The sequence below is a fragment of the Anas acuta genome, chromosome 6, assembly GCF_963932015.1.
Source record: "Anas acuta chromosome 6, bAnaAcu1.1, whole genome shotgun sequence".
NCBI lineage: Eukaryota > Metazoa > Chordata > Aves > Anseriformes > Anatidae > Anas > Anas acuta.
Genome location: NC_088984.1, coordinates 39,018,551 through 39,046,002, shown reverse-complemented (window position 1 = coordinate 39,046,002; position 27,452 = coordinate 39,018,551). Strand labels below are relative to the sequence as shown.

Genomic DNA, 27,452 nt, shown 5'->3' with positions numbered 1-27,452 from the left:
AGATCTAAAATACAAAGCCTTGTTCTTGAAAACAACTGTGTATGCTCAAGAATATGAAAAGAAGAACCCTTTGTTCTGTCTGGGCAGAAATACTTGACTATTTTTTTGAGATTTACATGTTCTACTATACATGTACATAATCTCAGTTAGGACAAATCTTTGGTTTGTCTAAAAATATTTAGTAATAGGTTACTTCAGAGGAGCATAAGAGAGGAGAGAAGGACACTGAAATTCTAACCTCTCATGGTACCTTACACACTTGAAGTCCTTACAAACATTTACTTCATGAGAGATCCCTGACACGTAAGGCTTAAAAAGAAATAAAGCCTGCCTGAAAGTTGTGACAACAGATCACTTAACTCTGCACCCAGAACCAAGCTAACATTTCTGTGTATTCATCTGAGTCCTTTAGGTTTTCTGTCAAGTTTCAAATGGTTCCCAGGCAACTGCAACAACATGGAATCTGTCCTTGCCTGTTTGCTGCTCTACTCCATCTGCTCCCCCTTGGCATCATCTCAAAGGGGATGTTTCTGGTGAATAAGTAATATATCCGGGGTTCAGAGAATTTGTTTAAATATTTGTGACATAGTGACAAAATAAGCTTCTTTTCTGAAAGCTCACAGCTGTTCAAAAACCCCTGAACACAGCTGCTCTAATCGCCTTGAAGTTACTATTACAGTCCCTTATTCATTTAAAAGTACTTTCTCTTATGTATTCTTGGTTAGAAACACTAACCCACATCCACCTTCACTTGGTATGAAACATCAAGCTCAACAGGTTTCCTCTAAGTAATGAGCTAAATTTATTTCTAAAATATGGTTATCAACAAATACAGACCTTTTCCCACCCTGCTTATTTCTACCACATGTCAGTAGCAGATCTTTATGTACACATACATACTGTATACACCCATAGCAACTGAGGCAAGGTAACAGCGTATGCCACGTTCAACTAGATTACAGCTCCAATTAGGGTCAACCCAAATCCTGCAAGAGGACCAGTGCAGGAGGGCTGTCTACAGAACTCTGCTGGTTTCTATAATTTGTAAGTTTATCTTTAGCAGATCCCCTGGCTATTTTAAACAGAAAGTTTTTTTTTGTTTTCTTTTTTTTTTTTTTTTTTTTTCCAAAACACTTAAGGGCAGAATTGTTCAAGGTTTTAAAAAACTCCAATACAAATATATTCCATAAACACAATTTGAATTTTTTTGCATTAACAGCCTATGTAGGAGACATTTTTCCAAAGGCTTTACTAACTAAATGAGTTCATGACACACTGAACAAATATTCTTAATGCACCCTTTGAGCAAAATAACAGCTTTGACCATTTCTGCACCTCTCTGTTCACTATATACCCTATTCACCACACCAATACCTTCAGATCACCTATCCCTGTAAGCACAAAACAAATTCTACTTCTTACAGTAATCTACTTTGGGCAAACACCTCGGATTTACAATGTTCCACCCCCCTCCTCTGCTCAATTTTTTAAACTAATGAAATGGAAAACAGAGATTTCAGGATTCATGAAAGAACATTTTAAAAAAGTGTACATAAACAGATTTTGACTCAGTAAAATTTGTTTCACTTAAATAATGGCAGCACTATTTAGAGACATGAATCAGTAATAACCTAAACTAAAGTTAAATGGTTCTTCAAATGACAAAATTGCATTCTGATCAACTTTGCTGGTCTTTGGACTAAATCCATCTACATCAATGCATGGGTGTGGAACAGCTGCAAAGGTCAACCTTCCGGAGACCTAGTGAAATCATAGATTGGAAACTATCTGCTTTTTATAATGAGAGTTTTAAAACGTATATACTGTTTCCATTCCTTCCACAATGAATCCTATTATTTACTTGCATGCTGACCACCACTTATGAAAACCGCAGTTATGATGTAATGTAAACAAAACTGAAATCCTCCAACATACATCTGATTAACATTTTCTTCTTGCAGTTAATAGAACAAACCTGCCCATCTACTCCCATAGCCCTGACATTTGAAGTGACAATGAAATGAAGAAGCAAATGCTTCTGGGGAAATCCAGCAAAACTTCACCCCCAACATAATCCCAAGAATATTTTCATTTGAGTATTTTTTGTTTATTCCAGCTGACATCATATCTTTTTCAAACACAACTAGACACACAATAGAAAAAGATGGGTCGAACAGCAAGTCCTGAAGTTTGAACAATTCCTGGTATTTCTTTGAATCAAAACTAAAAGTCATGTGTCAGAGCTGAATGGATATCCTGGGAAGTGCCTCACATTCATCCACCTCTTGTCAAAACTAGAGATTTAAATTGTTGCAGAAGATGACAAACCATTTGCATTCCTCACTCCAATTGCTTCTTATCTAGAGGCCCTGTCGTACAGAATCTCAGCACCTCTTCTGTTCATATACTTGGTTAATGCTTGAATAGTTTCATTAATTTTATGGAATTATTTGGGATTTAAGCCAATGAGTTTGACCAGTTTTATCCCTTAATCCACAGAATGTTTGCACTTGAAAGTGCATGATCTGAACTATGTATAACTCCTAGTTTTTAAAGATCTTGATAACAGAAAAGTCCTCAGATATACATTGTTCGTAGATACAGATAAGGAGAATCAGGGGGCAAGGACAACAGCATAGTGAATGAAGAACACAGCAAGGGGCAGGGGAAAGGGAATTGTTTCAAGAGATCCTGATGTACTCCTTGTACTGCTTATACAGGCATGCAACCCTTGCTGCTGCTGAAATGTAGGCTTACGGTATTCCAGAAAGTCTCTGGATTATATGCATGAAAATATGGTAATCAGAACTCTTCTGGCTCCCCACAAGTATCACAGATGCAGAAGCCTCTGCCAACTTTGGAAAATTCCATTAAGATTTCTGACATCGCAGGCCAACATTTATGTGAATCTCTCAGGAAAAAAAAAAAAAAAGATATAAAATAGAATGCTTGTCCTACTGACTTTATGAACTATTTCAGCTGAAATGCTATGAATAAATTATACAAGTACCAGTACTACAGTAGCATTCTCTTGTGACTCAAGTTAGCGGTAAGGTCTTAGAAAACTTGCATGTGTGAGCATCCTAACTTCAGTTAGTAACACTTGAAATGTCTGCCTCAGCCTTACATTATCATTAAAACGGTGGCAGAAATTTTATTTCCTTGAATTACTAGATGCTGATCATGGAGAAAAACATGAGTAGATGCAACAATTTAAAAACAAAGCAATAAAAAACGCATTATGCCAAAACTTCATGGGCTCTGTACATTTTTGTTACAGCAAAGCAATGTCCAACTTAAGTAGAAAATTGAGTTCTATTTTTGCCAAAAAAAACTTACAATAATAAGTATGTGTGTGCAGATGTGATGTACAGCTCTTTTGGCTTCATTCAAGTCCTAGCAGGATCAAAATCTGAAGCATACTATGATTTGCAAGTACAGAGGTAGGAAAGATGGAGACTTGGCAAGGAACTGTATTCAATTCTGTTCTATTTTACAAGGCCTGCTCATATTTGTATTGATAACAGTGGGTTTGTGGAGCTCAGCAAAAGTAATTAAGTTTATAAAACTTACTTTTGTTTCTCAGAAATACTAACCAAAGAAAGTGCATAAAACTGAACACTGAACTCACCGCTTTTAGACTTTGTAGCATGACTGTCTTGCTGTACCCACGTAAGTTTTAAGTGTGAAAGGGATTTGATCTGCACTCTTACCGGGGTACAGTAAATGCCTGCTTTTCAGAAGTACACTAGGTCCTTACATTTTAGCAGTCTGGTCTGTGGGCAAATACAGTTAAAGTCAACTGAGCAGGGCATACCCATTCATCCCTTCTCTTGTATTTCTAGTGTGTGACAGCAATATTCTGAATGTACCTTTAGAACCCTCTGAAAGAGCCACCATATTGTAAAACAAACAGATTTCAAATGGATGTTCTGTGCCATGCCATGGCAATCTCACTTTAAAATAAGACAGGTGAAGCAGCCCAGGTGAAGCACCAAACTGAGCATGGTAGCTCTTCAACAGACATAGGCAGATTTTGAAATTTATGCATTTTATGCATTTATTGCTAAGCCTTTATTCAGCAGTTTATTAGCCTGTATTTTTTCGGAATTAAAAAAACAGCAACTTTGCTGCTGATAACCTAGCTTTTAATCATGGCATAGAGATTTAGTGGCACTAAATACTGGTGGAAAATACTAGAATAAAAAGAACTATTATAAGTGATTGGATATTGATCCAATTATTTTCCTTCTTTAAAATGTGTATGCTTATGAACATTTAACTTTAGATACCTCAAATAAATGTTGGACATAACAAATATTACACTGTGAATAAGAGCCTCTTGCAGTTCTTTGTTCTTTAACTAGCAAGAGACAAACAGTCCGTTTATAAAGCCCTGCACTTGTAAAACTAACTAAATTAAGGAAAGAATTTAAGATACACAGTAAATAAGTAAAACAAATTAAATTTACTGGAGTTATATTTTGAGAATTATTCTAATTTGCCTTGCAGCACTCTGGCTCTAGGGAATGACATTTGATGGCGTTACTGTCTACTGCAAAAAATCAATCGAGCTACTCAGTATTTAAGCTCTGGGCTGTTATTAGGGACTAAGGAAGGAAACTCATCACCAAAATATGGATTCATGTTGACATGCAAATTCTCAGTGACAATGAGCAATATAGCAGTTTATGATGAATATGAGGAAAAGCAACTCAAAAAACAGCACCTGGACAATGCATTTTGTAAAGAATTGTTTCGTCAAAGAATAAAGCAAGGCCTAGAGAGAAGAAACTATTTCATATGCCTTTTGCCCCACAGGATGTTACGTGCCACAGGCAGGTTGTATGATACAGTGGGTGATGACTATATTTCTGTTTCACATTGCCTTCACTTTTCTGTATTTCCTTGATATAACATATTTGATTAAACAGATTTGATCCTTTCTCCTTGTGCAACTTTCATGAAGTGAACACACCTAATCAACTTCTCATTGATACTCAAAAAAAACTTGGGCCCACTAACAGAACTGGATGCTGGCCCTTAGCGTCTATCAGAGATGCTTCGGTAGGAGCAAAAAAAAAAAAACTCCTTTTTAGCCTCTAATAGAGAAATTATCTTCAAGTATTCCAGTACAACATTCTTGGTCAGAAAAAAGTGATTTCTAAAAGGGTATGTTTCCTCAAAGGGTGAATTTTGCACATTGGCAACCATCACAAAGTGCTACTCTCCATAGCATCAGCATGCACAGGAACCACAAGAAAATAGATCTGTATCTGACAGAACATTGTCTCCTTGCAGAAAAACAAAAATGTGTTTCTCATCAGCCAAGATTAACATTCTAAACCTATTAATACCCGTCAGTGTACTTAACTTTATGCACAAAGTCAACTTATACTGAAGTTAAGCATGTGAGTAGCGCTTGAAGAAGCAGGGATGAAACATGTGTTACAAAGATTTCAGTTTGCACTGCACTGTTACTTCAGCCTACCTTTTCCTTGATATTTACAGGAGAACTGATTTCTGCCATCTTTCCCCTGGTGAGAATATTGTCTGTGAAAAGAGGAAGACAAAGATTCATTTGGAGGTTTTAATTACAACCTGTCAAAGGTACATAAGGACTAATTGAATCTTCTTACATATAAGCACCAGAGAAACATGAAAACAGTTAGTCTACAGAATCACAGAATCACTGAATTTCTAGGTTGGAAGAGACCTCCAAGATCATCGAGTCCAACATCTGACCTAACACTAAACAGTCCCCACTAAACCATATCACTAAGTTCTACATCTAAACATCTTTTAAAGACCTCGAGGGATGGTGACTCCACCACTTCCCTTGGCAGACCCTTCCAATGTCTAACAACCCTTTGAGTAAAGAAGTTCTTCCTAACATCCAACCTAGACCTCCCCTGGCGCAACTTAAGCCCATTCCCCCTCGTCCTGTCACCAGGCACGTGGGAGAACAGACCAACCCCCACCTAGCTACAGCCTCCTTTAAGGTACCTGTAGAGAGCGATAAGGTCGCCCGTGAGCCTCCTCTTCTCCAGGCTGAACAAGCCCAGCTCCCTCAGCTGCTCCTCGTAAGACTTGTTCTACAGACCCCTCACCAGCTTCGTCGCCCTTCTCTGGACTCGCTTGAGCACCTCGATGTCCTTCTTGTAGCGAGGGGCCCAAAACTGAACACAGTACTCAAGGTGCGGCCTCACCAGAGCTGAGTACAGGGGGACAATCACTTCCCTAGCCCTGCTGGCCACGCTGCTTCTTATGCAAGCCAGGATGCTGTTGGCCTTCTTGGCCACCTGAGCACACTGCTGGCTCATATTCAGCCGACTGTCCACCATCACTCCCAGGTCCTTCTCTGCCTGGCAGCTTTCCAACCACTCATCTCCCAGCCTGTAGCTCTGCTTGGGGTTGTTGCACCCCAGGTACAGGACCCAGCACTTGGCCTTGTTAAACTTCATGCAGTTGACCTCAGCCCATCGGTGCAGCCTATCCAGATCCTCCTGCAGAGCCTTCCTACCCTCGAGCAGATCGACACACGCACCTAAGTTGGTGTCATCTGCGAACTTACTGAGGGTGCACTTGATCCCCTCATCCAGATCATCGATGAAGCTATTAAAGAGGACCAGCCCCAGCACCAAGCCCTGGGGAACGCCACTAGTGACCGGCCTCCAGCTGGATTTGACTCCATTCACCACAACTCTTTGGGCCTGGCTATCCAGCCGGTTTCTAACCCAACGAAGCATGCACCAGTCCAAGCCAAGAGCAGCCAGTTTCTTGAGGAGAATGCTGTGGGGAGACGGTGTCAAAAGCCTTGTTGAAATCAAGGTAGACCACATCCACAGCCTTTCCCTCATCCACCCAGCGCGTCACTTTGTCGTAGAAGGAGATCAGGTTTGTCAAGCAGGACCTGCCTCTCATAAACCCATGCTGACTGGGCCTGATCGCCTGCTTGCCCTGCAAGTGCCGCATGATGACTCTCAAGATAATCTGCTCCACGAGCTTCCCTGGCACTGAGGTCAAACTGACAGGCCTATAGTTCCCCGGGTCTGCCCTCTGGCCCTTCTTGTAGATGGGTGTCACGTTTGCTAGCCGCCAGTCAATTGGGACCTCCCCTGATAGCCAGGACTGCTGATAAATGATGGAAAGCAGCTTGACCAGCTTCTCTGCCAGTTCCCTCAGTACGCTCGGGTGGATCCCATCCAGCCCCATCGACTTGTGCACATCCACGTGCCGTAGCAGGTCGCCAACTATTTCCTCATGGATAGTGAGGGCCACATCCTGCTCCCCATCCCCTTCCACCAGCTCAGGGTACTGGGTATCCAGAAAACAACCGGTATTGCCGCTAAAGACTGAGGCAAAGAAGGCATTAAGCACCTCCGCCTTCTCCTCATCTTTTGTAACAAGGTTTCCCCCCGCATCCAGTAAAGGATGGAGATTCTCCTCAGTCCTCCGTTTTGCATTGATGTATTTGTAAAAAGATTTTTTTTTTTTGTTTGTTTGTAATGGCAATAGCCAGTTTGAGCTCCAGATGAGCTTTGGCCTTTCTAATTTTGTCCCTGCACAGCCTTGCAACATCCTTATAGTCCTCCTCAGTGGCCTGCACTTTTTTCCAACGATTATAAAGTCTCTTTTTTCTCCTAAGCTCAATCCACAACTCTCTGTTCAGCCAGGCCAGTCTTCTTCCACGCTGGCCCGTCTTTGGGCACATGGGGACGGACTGCTACTGTGCCATTAAGATTGCCTTCTTGAAGGAGCCTTCCTGGACTCCTCTGCCATTCAGAACCGCCTCCCAACGGACTCTACCAACCAGTGTCCTGAACAGCTCGAAGTCAGCCCTCCAGAAGTCCAATACAATGGTTTTACTGGTCCCCTTCCTGGCCTCGCCAAGAATAGAGAACTCCACCATTTCGTGGTCACTCTACCCAAGACAGCTTCCAACCACCACATCTCCCCACCAGTCCTTCTCTGTGAAGAGAAGGTCTAGTGGGGCACCACCCCTGGTAGGCTCATTAACCAGCTGTGTCAGGAAGCTATCTTCCACGCTCTCCAGAAACCTCCTAGACTGCTTTCTCTGGGCTGTGTTGTGCTTCCAGGATATGTCAGGGAAGCTGAAGTCCCCCACGAGAACAAGCGCCGATGATTTCACAACTTCTGTCAGCTGCCTGTAGAACTCCTCATCCGTCTCCTCATCGTGGTTCGGCGGTCTATAACAGACCCCGACCAGGACGCTAGCCTTGTTGGCCTTCCTGCCAATCCTAACCCACAGGAACTCAACCTTGTCATTCCCAGGCTCGAGTTCCACAACATCGAGAGATTCTCTAATATAGAGAGACACACCACCACCCCTGCTGTGCTGCCTGTCCCTTCTGAAGAGCTTATAGCCAGACATTGCAGCACTCCAGTCATGAGAGTGGTCCCACCACGTCTCAGTGATGGCAACCAAGTCGTAGCCTGCCTGCTGCACGATGGCTTCCAGCTCCTCCTGTTTGTTACCCATGCTGCGTGCATTAGTGTAGATACACTTCAATTTGGCCATTGCCTTCTCCTCTGGCCTAGCCATTATTCCCCTTGGCATACCTCCAACAAGCCTTATTTCAGCCCCGTCCCCCTTCTTACCTAGTTTAAAGCCCTGCCAATGAGCCCTGCCAGCTCCTGGGCTAGGATCCGTTTTCCCCTTAGAGATAGGTGGGACCTGTCTGCAACCATCAGGCTGGGCGCCGAGTAAAGCGCCCCATGGTCAAAAAAAAAAAACAAAATTTCTGTGTTGGCACCAGCCTCTGAGCCACGTGTTTATCAGGTGGCCTTTCCATGTCCTGTCTGTACCCCTCCCTGCCATCGTAGGAATAGACAAAAACACCACCTGTACTCCCGCTCCCTCCACTAATCGTCCCAGACCCCTAAAGTCCTGTTTGATAGCCTTGAGGCTTCTTTCTTCAATGTCATCACTGCCAGCCTGGACTATCAAAAGAGGATAATAGAGGGGCGAACCAGGCTGGGAAGCTTTCTGGCAACATCCCCGACCCTGGCCCCAGGGAGGCAGCAGACTTCCCTACGGGAAGGGTCAAGCCGACAAAGAGGGCCCTCTGTTCCCCTGAGAAGAGAGTCTCCCACAACAATCACCCTTCTTTCTTTCTTGGTGCAGGCAGTCCTGAGGCGTGGAGTTGACTTCCTCGCCCTAGGCATCCTCCTGGGTAGGCTTCCTACTTCATCCTCACCCACAGGTCTCTCAAGCTCCAGGGCCTCAAACCTGTTGTGTAAGGGCACCTGGGAAGGCAGGGCTGGAGGGGGAGGGCATTGCCTGTGAGGTCGAGCAGGGGTCTGTTTCCATTCCTCCTCAACTCCCAGGTCCCTTCCCTCTGCCTGATGGTGACAGGGCAGGGAGTCCACCCCTATTTGGGATGCCTCACCCCAGTGCCTGCCCTTCAGGCCGCACAGGCAGTTTCTCCACCAGTCTATCTCCCGCTCGCACTCCCTGGTGGCCCTCAACCTCTCCACCTCCTCCTTGAGTTCTGCCACCATGCGGATTCTTTTTTCCTGCACAGCACTGCTTGATTTTGAAAAAAAAAGTGGAACAAGTTCAAATTTCATGCCTTCCCCGGATTAGTTCTGCAAGCACATTTCAAAAATGCCTTATAGTTATGAATCATGATAGGAGTATCATCATGCTTCTCCCAGACATGTCTCTTAGATTAGACTCCATTATTACTTGATACTTTTGAAATTTGAGGAGGAGGAATACCTAAGATGAACTCAACAGCTCTTGTTTTCTCAATCACCAGAAATCTTACTTTTGCCAGAAGAAAGATCCCATCTGAAGATCCCATTGTAAAAAGCAGCTAGAAGTACCATGAGGCAGACAAGTGCTGCACAACTGTTGTTTTTTTTGTTTGTTTGTTTTTAAACTTAATTAAAGTTTTTAACCACACACCTTCTTTTAAAGCTAACAAGGCCTGTATGGTTAAATCTCCAAGTCTATTCTGAACTTGGGCACATGAATGGAGTTTGCATGTAATTAAGAAACTCTGCTATAGGCTTTTTATTTTCAGTTACCCAGCCATGTAACAGAGACACTGCATCCCACAATGAAGAGTTAATACAGAGAAAGTAGTCCAGGTGTCTAATCCAGCTTCCATCAAAACTAATTACTTTAGAGTTCCGTAAGGGACAGACTTGAATTTTAAAATTCATTTAAAAAAAACATTTTAAAATTAAGTCACACACAAAGAATTAGATAGAAGACTCAAGTCAAAAGATATAGAGGCTTGGCCACCAAATTTAACTCCATTGTACACCGAAAGGAAGATATTGCTGTACATAAACAAGAATAAAATCTCAGTTCTTTCCAACTTCCTAAACTGCAACACTTTTTTCCCCATTTGATACCTCTGCTCTCTGGACTGATAAGAGTTCCCATAATTCTTCTAAATCTCTTTTAATGCACTTAAAGAAAAATCCTCCCTCAACTCCAGCTTTGAAACATCGCACTTTGGTGGAGTTCAAACACCTAATGCTTCTACTACACTATTTAGTAATATCACTCAAATATATTTATTTGGTTTTGTATGCATGTGTTTTCTAATTAAAAAGATGAGATTCAAGGAAGTACATTTTCAAACATAACATTACTTTTGGTAAGTGGGAAAGAGACAGCAGGAAGAAGAAAAGGGAACACATTTTTGAGTTTTGATATGATGAAGAGCAGACACCAAATTATGCAAGCCCACAAAAAAAGGTGCCAGAGGAGGGGGGAAAAAAAAAAGTAACCCTTTCCATTACTAGTTATTTAAAAAAAATATGCTTGAAATGAGTAAGATTCCTTCTGCCACCTTTGTTTTACTGTGCCGTCAACAGATAACATCTGTCTATAAAAATTCACATACCTTGTAGCTGCCTTTATTCAGTGGCTCAGCCAGTTTACCAAGACAGAGATGGCGTCTACATTGTGTATCCCATAAGACTTCTTTCCAGCAACTGGGACACTCTGAATGCCTTACTATCTGCTGAAGAAAGCATCTCAGATCAGAAGCCTCCCCACAACCCTTATAAATCAAGGATGAAAGACCTCAAGTTTCTTTGTCAAACCCACTTAATGACTAACAGTAGAGTTATAAAGTGTCTGGAGAAAGCAGGTAGGAAGATCACATCAAATGTGAGGGTGGGGCAACTCCAATATTTAGTGTGTGAACTTAGCTGTAGTCAGTAGTCCCTATAAGACATTTTTCCTGTACTTCTCTCGTACTTTTATTTTGCCATCAAGCTATTTCTCATGCCAAATGGGCACAGAGCATGAGATATAGTACATCTAATTTCCCATGCAGACTGGAAAATCTAGCTCTAAAATTATGCTAACTCTTCATTATCCCTTACAACTTTTCAGAAAAGAATGCATTTTACCTATTGACATCAAAACTGTGCTGGACTGATATTCTTCTCTGTTCTAAGATAATTGCATTTTAAGGAATGGTTATCTGACTAGTTCACCCTCATATCTACTGTCTAGTAGCTCCAGTAATGTTACAGTGACCTCTTGCATGTGGGATTAAAACACACTTAAACTGATCCATACCTTGTAGTAACCATAATAAAGAAAAGCTGGGAAAATTTTCTTGAGGAACTGAACATGCCACAGAAACCAAGTAAAATAAGGTTTACAGCTAACAGAGCCTTCTGACCTTAAAATCTATTAATACATAAACCAAATAAATAATGGGAAAATATCTGCCATCTGAAATATCAAAGTTCTGCTTTTTCAGCATATTTTCCTAATTATGTAACAAAACTATACAAAAACTGGTAAAACTGCATTTTGTATGAAGCAAATTAATCATAGTGACCTTATTTAGTGAAAAATTCAACCTTCTGTTTATGTAATTTCAAAGACAGTAGCTAAATAATGCACCCGATTTAAATTTGCTGATTAACCATGCTACACCACTTAGCCAAATTTAGTCTTTGTAACAATGCTCTGACTTGCTTTAAAAACAGACAAAAATGTCATACAACACTTCTCCAGATTTACTTGTCTCTACTTTGCTCTATGTCCAGGTATTACTATGATAAGAGTCTTCTACTGATGAATGCAGTGCCAATTCAGCTAGCCTCCAAGCTGCTTCAGGAAGACTTGGCAAGACATGAAGAACATCCCTCAAAAAAGAGGGTTTCTCTTTTTTCTCCCCCCCCTCACCCCTTACTTCCTGCTTTCCCCTGCCTCCTCCCTCAAGATCACGAACTAAGAGAACACCAGCTTCTGCAAGTAGGCTCATTCCTCTACACTTCAGACTTTTCATTAATATGCATATTAGAGCTGTCAAAATGATGCTAAAATTGAGTTGGAGCTATTTTCTGTTCACCTTCTACAAGGGCAGATAGTTGAAATAACCTGCAAAAAACACTTCCTCATTTATGTAACTCACAGTCCAGCAATACTTGTTATATAAAATACAAACTATATACATTAGAAGGAAAATGTCAGAGTAGTGCCGATCTTTAAAATTATCCTTTATCACTATACTTAACATGCTATTCAGTTTTCTCATTGTAGCAATCTGATTTATTAATTTTTTCCTCTGATTTTTTAATCCCTGTATTGAAAGATTGCTGCATTTCTAAATCCTGTGACGAAAGATTGTAACACGCAAGGAATTTTATGCAGAAAATGGTCCCAATGAAGTTTAAGAGCTTTTGCTGGAGGCATAAATCTAAATTTGAACAGCTCCATTTTGATTCCTAATTCTTTATAGAAGCGTCTTCCTGCCTGAGCTGTGGAAGATCAGAATATGGCCCACAACCGAGTCCTAAAATCACCGCAGAGCAGTGCTTTGCATGTCAATGTGTGCACAGAAAATGGTTGGAGAAAGGTCTTTTACAGATTTGCTGCAGGGGCTAAGACTTGTAAGTTAAAACAAGCGCTGTATGTGTTATGCACACACAAAACATACCGTATGAAAGATTCTCAGCTTGAGCATCAGCTTAAATGCTTTGTCTTTCTCCACATCTCTCAATCGTACTCCTGAAATGTTAATGTACACGTATGTCACCTCAACAGGGCTTTTGTGAAAAAGGAATGAAATGAAAGAAATACTACAGAATCCTATATTTAAATTAGTCATTAATTACTAATACTAATTTCCAGATGTGTTTACTGGAATAGGAGATCACTCTGAGTTGCTTGTTACTTCCTGACCTCAAATACTGACAGAAGCACATTATTTCTATACTGATTACATACTTCCAAATGAGAGAGTATGCCTTCCCTTTCAATACAATGAAAAGAGAAAAATACATTAGAGGCACTTTAATGGAGTGCTGCAGAGCAGAGTGAATTAAGTTTGGCAGAGCCTTATTTTCCTCCCCTACCAAATTAAGCAATTCATACTGCTCTGCACAGGTTTAAGCTAAGGTTAAACTGAACTGGAGCAAGCTGAGGTGCTCACACGTGTTTTGGCCCCGACTTTATTGCAAGTAGCAACATCCAGCAGAGCAGACAGGCAGGCATAGCCTTTAACCACCACAGCAGAACATGCCTGAGCTCACCTGTCACTGTCTTAAGTACGTGGCTGCTTGCCCAGCATTTACAGCCATTTCTTTCCTGTCTTCAAGCAGCTCTGATATCCCCCTGCTGCTGTGTTCATCCTCCAAGGAACACCTGCCAACTTTCAACTAGCACCGGGTGTCTGACAGGCAAAATTTCTCCAGTTAAACAGGCCTTGGGGTAAAGGTGCCACACTCTCCATTTTGTGAAACATTTTGCATGGGCAGGAAATTGCCAACATCTCAAGCATCAGGGAAGGAGTCTGTGCCCTGCCTCTCCTGCAAAAATCTGGCTGCTATCATATATAGTATGCTTAAACTTCAGACTTAAAAGCAGTATCAGAAAAAGAAAAAATGTGCCTCTTTCCATCAAAACAAAAAAGAATCTTCCAACAAATACAGAGAGGGGAAAGGAGATTATGGAAGTGCCAGTGTTGCCAGGCAGATGTGTTTTGTGAAAGCAGCCCAGAAGTAAGTTCCATCAGAGCAGAGGAGATCGTTGCAGCTGTTCCACTGCTTCTGACAGCTGAACACACAACTTTTCTCTGGCAACAGCAAACAGAAAGTTCCCCACAAAATATTTTGGGAAGGTTTTCCTATCTCTGTGTTTATGGATGAATAAAGTCTCCTGTACTTCTAAAATGACGTACTTCCTCATTTGGCCACCACAACCATTTCCTATTTTAATGCCTCCCCTATACAACAAGAATCCCAGGTCTGACTGACCTGACCCTTCTCCATGCTTTTCAAGTCCATATCTGCTTCTGCTGTCATCTGCTGCATCTTGTACTAACCCAGCCCTTCCTTCCACAATGCTAATTTCTTACAAATGTCCTGTGACTAACATTTTCCAAGTTCTACACAGCACCCCAAAAGCAGCCTTTTATTTTTATTTTTTTTGGTACAACCCTCCTCTTCCCTTTTTCCCCTATACTAGACAGGTGATCCCATGAGTACAGATTCTTTGGGTCACAGTGCAGCAACAAAAGGCGGGAGACAGATACAAGGCACTATTGCGTGATGAACTTATCAGCCCTGCCAAGCATGGCTATGCACACTCCCCAAATCCAAAAAGCTGATGTGAAGTACCGGCAGAACACAACAATCACAAGTTTAGCGTTTACATCATTTTTGGAAGTTGGTTCTAAGTGTATCTAATGAGATTGCACCAGCCTGTGCTATGCTTTCATCTTCTGCACACCTACTTCCTCTACAGAATTAGATCTCATTTTTAAATGGGATTCCTATCTATCCCATGTGTATTATATTACTGTCTTGCCTGCAGACACCCACATGCTCTAGGTAAAGACAAAAACATCAGAATAAGAGACACATGGCCTTTGTTCCACATTTGACTTTTTCTGACTATCACAGAGATAGTATCTTTGATGTTATTTGTCAGAGAACGGCAGATAAATGCTGAGATAAACACACCTTTTCTAGTGTATTTTTAAATTAAAGGAAGACTCTCAAAAATCAAGTATTTCGGAAAGGAATTCTGGTTTTCACACAGACTATTCAAATAGCAGAAGGAAAAAAAAGATCTCTTACCACATCAAAAGCCAAACATTAACACGCACGTGACTAAGTTACAAAACCTTACTTTGTCGTCAGTTGTGCACAAAACTGTGCTATTGTGGTGGCACAATAGATAAAATAAATTAAAATTAAAATACAGGACATGGCACTGAGATTGATACTTGTTTTCACTATCTTGAAATTAGCAACAGGTGTGATTTGTCTATTTGCTGTAGTCTAGAGTCTAATGGTAAATAGAATAATTAAAAAATAAATGCAGAAATGTAATGAGGATCAGGAATATCTATGACATTAACAAGCATCCTCCCTGCTGTCCTTTTAGCTTTATCTTTCTAAAAGACGACATAAAGGGGGGAAAAAAAAGAAAAAAAACAACATACACACACAAGAGGTAATTAACAAAGAGCTCATATTTTTCCTGTACTGTTTTGAGCCTTTTTAAAGATCATACCCAGAAACAGTACACATGTTCATTGTTTATTTCCTGGTTTTCAGAAATCTGAGATTAGCCACTTCAGGCTGGTTAAGTGCCTCTGGATAATTTTGATATCTAAGGCTTTTAGTATCCTCTGCTTTAAAGATATGCACTGAGGTACACACTCATTGCAGAGCACTCTCCTCTTGCAGAGCCCAGTGCCATTACCATGCCTTTGTCATGCTCATCTCAACCACAGCAGTTGCCTCTGCATTCTCCCTTCTCGGCTGCCACAGCCTGATTCCCTGATGGTCACCACACTGCCTGAAATCCATTGGCTGCAGAGCTGTAAACAGGATACAGGAAATAAGATGTCTCGCTGATTCCACATGCAAGTCTGGATTCCTACAGAAAAAAGGTTTATGCTCCTCCACTGTTTATCACCTTCTGCCTGGGGATTCCTGAAGTGACTGATGTTAGAATCTGAGAAAGGAGCAGATGTCTCAGATATACAGCCTTACAGACTGCACCTTTGTAGAATGTACATTGTACTGAAAAGGATCTGAACAATCACTTTTATTTAGGTCATTAACACCAGAGATCATTAACATAGAGATCAATTTTCTTTCCTAAAAAGCCTAACAAATTATAGATTTTGGTACCCTTAGAATCAGCCTTCACAGAGCGAATGCTGTTTGCCTGTAAGTAAAATGTAGGCAGCATTACACTGCAGTAAGTCATTGAAGTGATTCTCATAGCTTCTGTCTCACAAGGCCAGAACATTCAGGAGAACAGCTGAATCCAGCGAAATACAAAATAGGTGCCCGCATTTGCAATACTACTAATAAAAAATAAGTGGTAACATTTTACTGATCATTTACAGAACTTTTAATTAATTTGAATGTTCTGAGTAATTTGTTCAAGAAATTTAATCTAACATATGTTTATTGTGCTCTAGAATAGCAAACATCAGAAGTTTCCTTTTGTGTTTAACTGATGCTTCAGGCTAAATTCTAAAGCCATCTCTTCTAGCCATTGCAAGACGTTGGCCTCCGCCCTTACCATTTTTGTACTGAAACAAATAAAAGCTCTGTCACAGGAGTTACCTGTATCACAACACTGACAAAAGGCCAGCTGTGTTAATCATAGCAAACTATCAGAATGAGGAACCAGGCCACAGCACAGGCCACATACAAGCCCTGTATATGGTACGGTCCATGATGCAGCAGCTGCAGACCAGTACAAAGCAGGTATTCTGCACCTGCTGAGATAGGCAGGCAGGCACATATATGTTCCTAGAACTGTTCCTGCTAAGTTGGTTCCAGGACACCTTCATTCCTGAGCCAAAGTTTATACATATACCTGTTTCTATTTATTTATTTATTTATTTATTTTTAAACACTTGCCAGAATCACAGTATCACTGTCATCAGAAAACACACATCTGCCTCTGCTGCCTAGCTACCCTCTCATTAGAATATTTTTTTTTTTCTTCTAATGGCACATGCATATATTCTGTACCTACACACATTCTTACACCTGTGGTCACCTCCTGTACTAAACAGAGTGAGTAAAAAATTGCTTGCTTCCGGGAAATATGAACACTGCTCCTTCCTCTGATGGCTATGTGCCTTCCATCCATAAAAATTAGTTGTTGATTCACTACCTCTCATTCTACACCTGTGCATTAAAAAGTGCACAACACAAATATTCAAACAGATTAATTTTCTGTGGCCTGTTACAATCACTCACTGAGACCAGAGGATGCCAGTTGTCTATACTCTAGGAGTGGCAACAAGGTTATTCATCCCTGATCTCTTCGCATGGTGGGTGAGGCTACAAGTCCAGAGACCTACAGAATTCTCATGCAATTCATTTTCTCTTCTCTGTTATTTGACAAACTTGCATTAAACTGCATTCAAATTCAACCATTGATACTTCTAACAATATCATGAATTAAGAACAAAAGGTTATGTCATAATGTTGGCAAAATCAAAGATAAAGCTAAAGGATGTCCAAACTGTGCCAACTCATAAAATACCCTACTATAGAAAAACTAATTTAGTCTTTGCTAAGGAACTCAACTTCTAGTGTCCGCTAATTTGAATGTTCTAAGAATCCATATTAGTTTCTTCAGTAGCATGTGGAAACAATGAGTGCAATGAAGTACTTTATGAATTAATCATATTTTAAAGTAAAATAAAACTTCAAGTTACATAATGAGCATAATTACTTAACAAACAACATTCGAAACACTGGAGGACATCTACTAAACACATGCAACACTATCTTTAAAAAATGGAGTTCAAATTCTAAAAACACCAAACTTTTGGAACGGAGTCTTGTTATTCAGTACTTGGACCTCTCTGTGGAAGGGTATTCACATGATATAAAAGCTGTTTCCTAGCGAACAGCCAAGCAACTTAGGCATAATCTCTGCAAATTCCTCTCATCCTCTTTACCATACTGATTAACAGGCAAACATTTATTTCCAAGCCAGCTCCTCACTACAGCAGTATGACTATACACCATTTGAAGCAGAGAGAGCCAGGAACCCGAAGTCAGGAGGTTTTGACCACTGATTCTTAACAGTGTACATATCATCCCATACCCGAACTCCATATTCATTTGGTTTTACATCCCAGCTGAGGTATACGATCTGATTTGATCTGAACCACCACCAGGTTTTTACCAACTGTCAAGTATGTGGGGGTGGTGGAATGAAGCTGCAATTCAAAACTGAAGTGACAGTGCTTCCCATTGCCTTTCTTTTCAACTCATATACAACCCTGTTACCTAAGGAAACACTCACCAATGGCCAACACTACTACACATTAAGAAGCTATAATAAATTAAAAAAAAACACACTAGAAGGCATTTCCCCACTTCAGGGCTCCAAAGGCAAGAATCTCAGCACCACTGCTAACTACTACTCAGGATAACGTAGCAACTTGCCAGGCTCCGGCTGCTCTCCACTACAGGGGACTGTGCCAAGGGGCTCTGTACCCTTACCCCTCCACAACAGCAGTGAATGGATTATACTACTTTGGGGCTGGAAACACTGCAGAGGGCCTAGGGGCTGTGTTCTGCTGACTGGCATCCTAGTGGAACATCCAAGAGCATCACTCCGATCCAGGATAAACTGAAGATGTCTAAAATTCCTAGGCTTACTGCATGTATCTCACTAGTAGAACCAAGTCCAGTTCAGAATAGCGGGCTTCAGTTACATGGCCAGTAGAGTGTTCCTCTCTGATATGCAGGACAGATGGATGGGGGACCTGGAAATATTTCAGAATGAGAAAACTCACTTTCCACAGCAATGCTTGCCAAAGTAAACATTACAGTCTTGCTCTTCCTCAAATGCAAGAAGGAATCTTGCCAAACACACTGATAAAGAGCAGTGAAGTTGTAAAATATGATCTGTTTGAATTCAACTTTTCCATGAAACCCCTACAAAACAAACAAAAAAAAAAGTCGACTTTCAGTCTTTACAGACTGCTTATTACCTTTTAAGTCATTTTTGCCAGGTGCTTGAGTCATTAAGTCGTTTATGTCGGCTCCTATTTCAGCTCAGAATGGCATACCAGGAAACAGTGTAAGCTAATTTGCTTCTGTTGTCAAAATGTGGCCTGCCAGGAGAGCATGGCATGGGAATGCTAACATCAGAGTATCTAATGTAGTAGTATACTTTGCCTCAGTCAGTCATGTCTAAACAGTACAAACAGAAGAATAAAAATGAATATTAGGAAGTCTCCAAATACACACTAATTTTAGATGTTAAGAAATAAAATTACCATAAGAAATCAAGTTTCAACCAGAAGACTGGTACAGTGTGATCATTAGAATAAATTCTTATTTTGGAATAAATCTTAAGTTCAAAGGAACGGAGCTACTCACTTTTCAGCCTTCTTTCTGTTAAGCACTCTAAGCCCACGCTCTTTCCTTCTCTCCAGTTCAAAGATCTCTGAAGAGCCAGTTTACCATTGCTAGATGTGCAGGACTGATTCTCAGCAAAAACAGGTTGCAGCAATTCCTTTGAACTCAAGGAGCTACGCAAACTTTCATCAGCTGCCTGTTGGAACCACGGGCAAGCACAGCAGAGTCCACCCTCATAGCTGCAGAGATGAAAAAGCATCTGGGCAGAGAGCTTTAAACGCAGTTGCTGGAGCTGCCCTGGCTGAGCACATGAGGAAGCACTGCACTCATGACAACAGCTGGCAAGCTTATGGTGAACTCTGGGAAAGAAAGAACTTTAAAAGAGCTCTGAAAGTACTCCCATGTTTGTTGAATACTGATGAAGCCAGATACTCAAATGAGGGCAGGAAAGTCTTAAGTCTTATGCAGCTAGGTCTCAGGTGATGAAAGTATGTTCAAAGCATATGTAAACATACTTTGAGTAATGCATATTACTTGATCTAAATGTGTCAGAGCAGTCTGAACCTTGCAAAACCAAGCCTTGAAACGCAGCCTTTCATTTTCACTCCGTATGAAGCAGCTGCCCTTTGAAGATGCAAGTTTTTCCTTGAACAGTATTTTTAAACTGCGTGTATATACACACAACACACACAAACACTAAGAAATGCTTATAAATTTCTCTATTAAAGTGACCTGACGCACAATAAACAGACAGACCCAACATTGTTTCTTTGCTAACAGTATCCACAAAGTCACACACTGCACTGAAAGCAATGCCACTGATGTTTTGTGGTTCCTAGATTTACAACAAATGCTGGCCTGCCTCTCCTCCCCCAACCTTCCTACCCCAAGGAAAACCCTGATTTCCTATGTTAACAAAAGGTATTCCTGGAAACAACAACAAAAACATTGAATAAGCTAACCTATAATTACTTATTGTTCAAACAGGCCTTCAACCTACTTGTTACTGCACATTAAAATACATGTCTGTTAGTGTTTACTGGACTTTGAACTGCACATTTTTAGAGAAACAAAATAAACCAATTTTTCTTTCCAGATGAAACAAACACTACCTAGGTATTGCTGTTCACAGGTACATCAAAAATAATGTAGAAGTACAGTCAGTCAATACAGATTGTACATTGCCAAAAAGATGCAATGGCACCTTAACCAGTTTTGCCCCTGGCAAAAAGGAGATGATGAGCTAATGTCAGAAAATCTTTCTGCTTCTTAAGGTCAGTAGCATAGGAAGCACTGCATGTCATGCATGAAATGAAGCCCTGGGTTAGCCTTGCATATAAGGGGCTTTAAAAACAAAAACAAAACGAAAAAAAAAAACAAAACACTGACTTCTTAACTGGCCAGTGACAATCCTGATGAAGAAAGCTGTTTGACTAGCCAAGGAAACAAACGTGGCATGGACAGCTAATGGAACAACTTTATCAACAAAATAAAAAGAAGATATTTTGTTCATCCACTGAGGAACATTTCCAAATAAATAAATCTATATTCTACCTTGATGGCACTTTTCTCAAAGACAGCTAAATCAGTTACACTGTACAGCTCTGGGATACATACTCCAGAACACTTCTTGATTTGCCTGTTTTTTTTATGCCAATTCACCAGAGGTGATCCTTCAGCATGTCATAACCCATGAATTGATAAAATGAGTGGCACGTTATACAGACCTTTACTTTGCTTCTATCCAGAACTTCTACAATGAAATATTTAAGAGATATTAGGCTAAAAAACACATTATTTACTTTACTGGTGTTCAAAAGCATTAGATAAAGCTCTGATTTGCAGCTACCAGCTATGCCCTCCCTACCTGTTCAAACGTCCATGTACTAAAGGGTACCATACCCACGTTTCTTGGGCAAACATTGGTACCAGCACTTTTCAGGTAAGCAGTGCACAGAAAAGCATACCTTATCTTTTAAATCTGTTAGGTAGCAATGTTACAGTAGCACTTACAAGCTCCTATATATTGTATGTAGGCACTGTCAAAGAAACAGTGCCAGTTCAGAGTTAACACACTAAACAAGCTGAATTTTCAGTTTCTCAACTTGCTTGAACCATCCTGTAAGTAGTAAGAACTAGCAGACAATAAATTGGGCTGGCTTGGAATTTTCCAATCAAACAGGGTTTTTGTTGGAAAAAAGAATTACTTCATCACAACTGGAACATTTCTCAGAAACATCTGCTGAACAAAACTTCTCCAAAAAAGCTATTTGAATTCCCTGTGAGCCAGTTATCCTTCCCCACAGACCCCATATCACAGCAAAACTCTGGATGGACGAAGTTCATCACAACAAAGCAGGAAGTTACTGTGGTTTGTGTACTCAGGGAAGAGCTGATGACAGTGCTTATTGTCAAGTCCAAATACTGAGTTACTGTGGAACCCTATATCAGTCATACCTTCCCTTCATTCAACTAGAGCCCCCCCACAAGTAATGGCAAAGGTGACCCTGCACATCTTTTTTTTTTTTTCTTTCTTGTGTGTGTGTGTGGAGGTGGGGGTGAGATGGGGAGAGCATTACACTATTCATGCGAAGCCTTACATAAAGTTAGCATCTTCATTCACAAAGAGCAGTCATGCCAGTCATTCAGAAAGACTAACTGCAAACAAACCATGCAGTCAGAACTGCCACAAACTCTCCTCTCTGATTTAGCCACGTACCAAAATGAGCAGGCTTGGCCCTGCAGGCCCCTTATGGGAGCTGTGATTAGATTTTTGTGGTTAACAGAGTTCTACTGCTGGCTTCCACACAACCAAGGGTTTGGCTGAAGTGTGCTCACTCCACAGTAACTCAGTATTTGGACTCTCCACTCCAAAAATGAAAATGAGACCCATGTATGAAAAGCAACTTACATAGGAAAAGATTCTGCTCCACTAGATGACTTCCTTACGTATGCAGAGTTCTCAATAATGTTGACATAGGGAGAGACGTTCTAATTTTATCCATGGTTATTTTTCTTGAGGTTCTGGTCATTAACTAAGACCAGACAGTCTGACCACCTTGTTTGCATTCAGAGCACAGCAAACAGGGAATGCTTTGGCTCCTTTTAGTCTGTCTGAACTGTGGAGCTGGAGGAAAAACACAAGAAGCCTTTTACCACATTATCCCCATGCACACCCTGCTTTTGGACAGGGCACAAATCACAGCCTTGGTCCTCCCTTCTAGCAGAACACCCACTCCATCCTGTTACCCTCAGAGAAAGTGTTTGTTCCTCCACAGCAAACGATAAGGAGTCTTCCAGCCTACTCAGAGTGCACCCTCCAAAGACAGAACAAAAATGCAAGCTACCTGTGCCCAAGAAAAGTTACCTTTTCAAGCACAGATGGTTTCAGAACATACTGGAGAGGGGGCAATTCTGTCTTACCTTCCCTGCACAGTGTCTTTTTATGAGTGTGTTCACCCTTCCCAGCCACTCATGGAAACCTTCATTCACATCAATGTTTCAATATTGAAAATCCATGAGCACAGATGCTTTTCTTTGAAGATTCGCCGTGTATTGTATGCTTACCCGAAATTCCTATGCTACCTATGAAGGTGACACAGTAAGCACGTAACATCACATTTCTCCTTGAAGTGGTTAGCACCAGCTGAAAAGTCCAGCAAGAGACTTAAGATGGAGACCTTGAGCTCTTCCATTCAGACACATCACACTGCTACACATTTGTCCAAGATTTTGTGATGCTTTTCACCACCAGAAGCAAGTGCTTATCCATCTTAATATTAGCAGAAGTGGAATAAAGGGCTAGCAGTAACAGAGCATTCCACATATCCTAAAAATAAAGTACCTGTTCAAGAGCTTGTCTCCTTTAATCTTTATGAAAATTCTGTGAAAGCTCAACCTGCTTTCAGTTTCAGACTTTGATATTAATAAGATAAATGAAATCTAACCTGAAATATTTCTTGAGCTGTTTTCAAACAGCTACCAGTTATTTTTCCACAGACAACAGCGTATCTGATCAAAAATAAAGGGCTGCAGCAAGGAACAGGTACACTGACAGTGATTCACTACAATTCTCATCAGAACTGAACAAAGATTTCATTCATCAGATTTTATTTTTTCTTTTGCAATTTCCTAGGGTAAATCATGCAATTCTCAATCTTAATGCTTTAATACTGAAAACATTTCATCTGTCTAGTCTCATGATAAACTCAGAGAAGCGGAAGCATTGATTATTTTTAGGCAGAATATTACATATCTATATATAAAAACTGCAACATGATGTGTGACTAGGCACTTTTATAACTAGCAATTTCTGAGACCACTTGCCCAGTGCAAACATCAGACCTTTCTTCAGAATTGCTCTTGCAGAACAGTCAGCTTTAACATACAGCATCAATTCATAAAAACAGTTAGGTGCTACTGAATTTCATGGAATTTAAATACATGTTTTCAGATGTTTTTCAGAGAAAGATGAACATAAGCACACATTTAAGGGCTTTTAAAAAAATTTCAGAAGTTTACAGAACACTAATGTGAAACTTCATATCTGTACATGAAAGAAAACACTTTTAATCAAGACAATTATGTTCTAAAAATATTACAACAGGATTTTGTTCTTGGAGTAACTCGTTAAAAAAGCTACATTCCATTAAAAATTGTACTGAGCGTTGCTGGGATGGAGTTAATTTTCTTCACAGCAGCCCATATGGTTTTAGATTTGAGGCTACAATAACGCTGATAACATACCAGTGTTTTGGCTGTTGCTGAGTAGTTCTTACACAGTGTCAAGGCTCCCCCCTGCCCACACTGAGTAGGCTGGGGGTAGGCAAGAGGTTAGGAGGATACATCTAGAAGAGCTGACCCAAGCTAGCCAGAGGGATATTCCATGCCATGTATCTTCAAGCTCACCAATAAAAACTAGGTGAGAGGCTTTTGTTGCTGTTGTTTACAAGGTGGCTGTTCAGAGACTGGCAGAGCATCAGCCTGCACATGGCAGGTGGTGGTGAATCAACTCCCTTTACTTGTGTTATTTCTGCTCCTTCCCACACCCCCACCCCTTTTCCTTCACATATTAAAACAGTCTATCTCAAACCATAGCTTGTCAAACAACATTTGTCACTTTTGTTCCTTCTGTTTTCTCCCCCATCCCATTGGTGTAGAGTGAGGGAAGTCAGCAAGCTGCTATGTGGGTGCTTGGCTGTTGTACAGGGCAAACCCTCTACAGCAAGTCGTACAGAAAACCCATGCCACGTTTGTGTACTACACTCTTCTCAGACTCTGATGTAAAACTTGCCCCGAGTATTCAGTATCTGCAATATTCTACTATTTCTGTAGATATTTGTATGGCACTGTACATCCAATCACCTGAGCTATGTGGAGTTACTAAGTATTATTAAAATTATTTTACTGATGGGTACTGAGGTAGAAAGAAACTATAGGAAAACATTTTCAGTATTGATTAAAGATATCAGCGTTATTTCTAGAATTTACAGACACCTGCCGTCTTCTAATAGTGACCTGAAGGTTTCTCAGAGCTGGAAAACCAGCCTTCTATCAGCCTGAGGGCTATACTGACCCCTCCCTACCCCTACCCCTCCAAGTACATGATCTGGTATACAAATTTGGCCCTCCAGTTACTTAACAGCAACAATTTCCCCATTTTCAGAGCCACAGGCCATTATTCTGATGCAGAAGACTAAACTCTGCTGAGAAATAATCACCTTTTAATTGAAGTCATTGAAAGCCAGCTCTGCTCTTCTGAGAAATTCCTGTGTTGTATAACACTTTTGACAAGGGTGAAGATGCTTCCAAGGTATCCCACTCTCTAGACTGACCGTCTGTTTCTGACAGCTCGAGGTCTGGTTGGGAACTGACCCAGTGATTCACTTAGTTGTAATAGACAGAGCTTACTTTCAGACAAGCAATATTTCACCATGTATTTAGCCACACTCCGTATCAGCAGATGTGTAAGAACTACTTTGGGCACCCATATCTATCTTCTTTCCTTTGAGGAAGTCACACTGCTCACAGCTACTGAGTCTGAAGTGCTAAACGATTAACAGACTGAATCTATTCAGCCACTGCCTATAAACCTTCCATCACCAAACACTTTGGCATTTTGCCATGTAGCAACTGTGCTTAAAAATTGAAATCCTTAAGAAAGGTGAAATACCACAGAAATATGGTTATGTGCAATCTAGGATGTGTGCAAATGAGTCCTCTCTTTGCCTGTTACAATAATGTCTGAGTATTTCATGAGCATTGATACACGATTTATTTATCCTCCAAAAATCCATGCTCAAGTGCAGAAGAATAGTATTGTTACATCATTTCACTGATACAAAAATGAGGTAACACGTGATTCATTGAAGACTTCCCAGGAAGCAATTCATAAGGAACGCTATCCAGATATCCTAAGTTGCAAGTAAACAGAAGAACCTTGAAGACATTTGAAAAACAGAAAGATGAAGACATTAGTTCCTTTGTTAGGCTAGGAACAGGCTGCAGCTTATGCTTTTTTTTTTTTTAAAACATGCTGAACGGACAGACACCAACTACTTTCAAACACAATAGTAAAAGGAATTACTTGATAATTATTATCTCCCTCAAAACAAGTGTCAAAAAATACTGGATTCTTGCCACCTCTGAAGCAATTGCAAAGACCCGATTTCTCAGTATTTTATAAGTTCACCTATTTTATTATTATTATTATTGCTATGAAGCTGCCTCTTTCCACCATTCTCTGGACACTACAGTAAGAGATTGTCAACTTAGTGACACATAGAAAGAAGGTAAAGGAAAAGAAATGCATCTGGAAAGGTGAAAGATAGACTCCACACATAAAACAGGAACCAAAGCAGCTTCTAAGACGTTCAAATAGGCTGCACTGCCATGGCAAAAGAACTCCCTGAAGTACCTGTCTTCCTGTTCCTACACTGATAAAAGCTCTAAGTAAACAGACTTTACATTTGTTATTTATAACACTAACGTGCACTGTGAAAGCGAGCATACAAAGATACAGAATTAGAGAATAAGTAAGAAGTCAAAGCTACAGAGAACGAATCAAGTATTCTTCCAATTCTTGCTATTCTTTTTTTCCTTCTGTTGTGATCACAGTGGCACATGGCACCATGATCAGTTGTTGCAGGACAGCTCAAGAAACATGACCAACTCAGCTGTAAAGGATAGGCTGAAAGCGTGACTTCAGTTTCTGAGCTTATTTAGTCACATGCCAGTCACAATGACTTGCAAAGACAAATATAAAAGGTATCTTATGACTGTGAATGACTCCAGTTTCTGTTCTTATTTTTCTGTCTTCTCCAATGGACTGTATCTCCTGCAAAGACAGCTGGAAGTTAAGAAGAAAAAGTTGTCAATTTACTTTTGAGTTACTTTGGAGCTCTCTCCTTATAGGAGATTCTTTTGTGAAAAAACATCCCTCATTCCCTTTCCGCTCTGGCCAACACATGGGGGTGTTGACAGATACCCTTAAACAGCTTTTACAGGACTTATTTTCACTGCCACAGAAGCTTGGGCAATTGCCTAAGACTTGTCATTAGACCCATTCTTGACCGCACATACAATACTCCCAGCTAAAACAAGCCGGTTTTAAAAAAATAACTCATTTTAAACTCAATCTATCCAGCACACTGGGATATACAGAAAGATAAACCTTCAATAATACAAACTGTTCTAGCCATTAACACCAGAGGGCTGTAGGTGCAACAGATACGCTAACTCAGCAGTTACTAATTCAATCTCGTTGAACAGCACCAATGTAATTTCAGTGTGGCCATACTCCAATAAGCAATATTTAGGGATATGGTTTAGTGGGGACTGTTAGTGTTAGGTCAGAGGTTGGACTCGATGATCTTGAGGTCTCTTCCAACCTAGAAATTCTGTGATTCTGTGTGTGATTCTGTGATTATCTCAAGAGCACCAATTCAGTTGAAACAAAAGGAGGTCCAGAGTTACACCAGCATTTTGGCCATGTGACAATGCCTTTGCTGATCTGCATAGAAATTTCAGAGTAATTATCCCCAAAGTTAAGAACATATAACCACAGTTGTGTGTCCACATCCATACAC

General features: G+C 40.6%; 1 protein-coding gene across 5 annotated transcripts in view; it reads right to left on the bottom strand.

The window, feature by feature from the left end:
• Positions 1-27,452, bottom strand: part of SPATS2L (spermatogenesis associated serine rich 2 like) — an 80,521-nt gene that overhangs the window by 31,365 nt on the left and 21,704 nt on the right. For 2 of the 5 annotated variants that reach the window (XM_068686635.1, XM_068686636.1), the window contains exon 2: positions 5,492-5,553. The exons of 2 other annotated variants lie outside the window; for them this stretch is intronic. In XM_068686635.1, coding sequence (XP_068542736.1) covers positions 5,492-5,530 — 39 coding nt within the window. In that variant the 5' untranslated portion in view covers positions 5,531-5,553. Of the gene's footprint in view, positions 1-5,491; positions 5,554-27,452 lie in introns of those variants that run through there. One more of the 5 variants, XM_068686639.1, reaches the window with a different exon arrangement.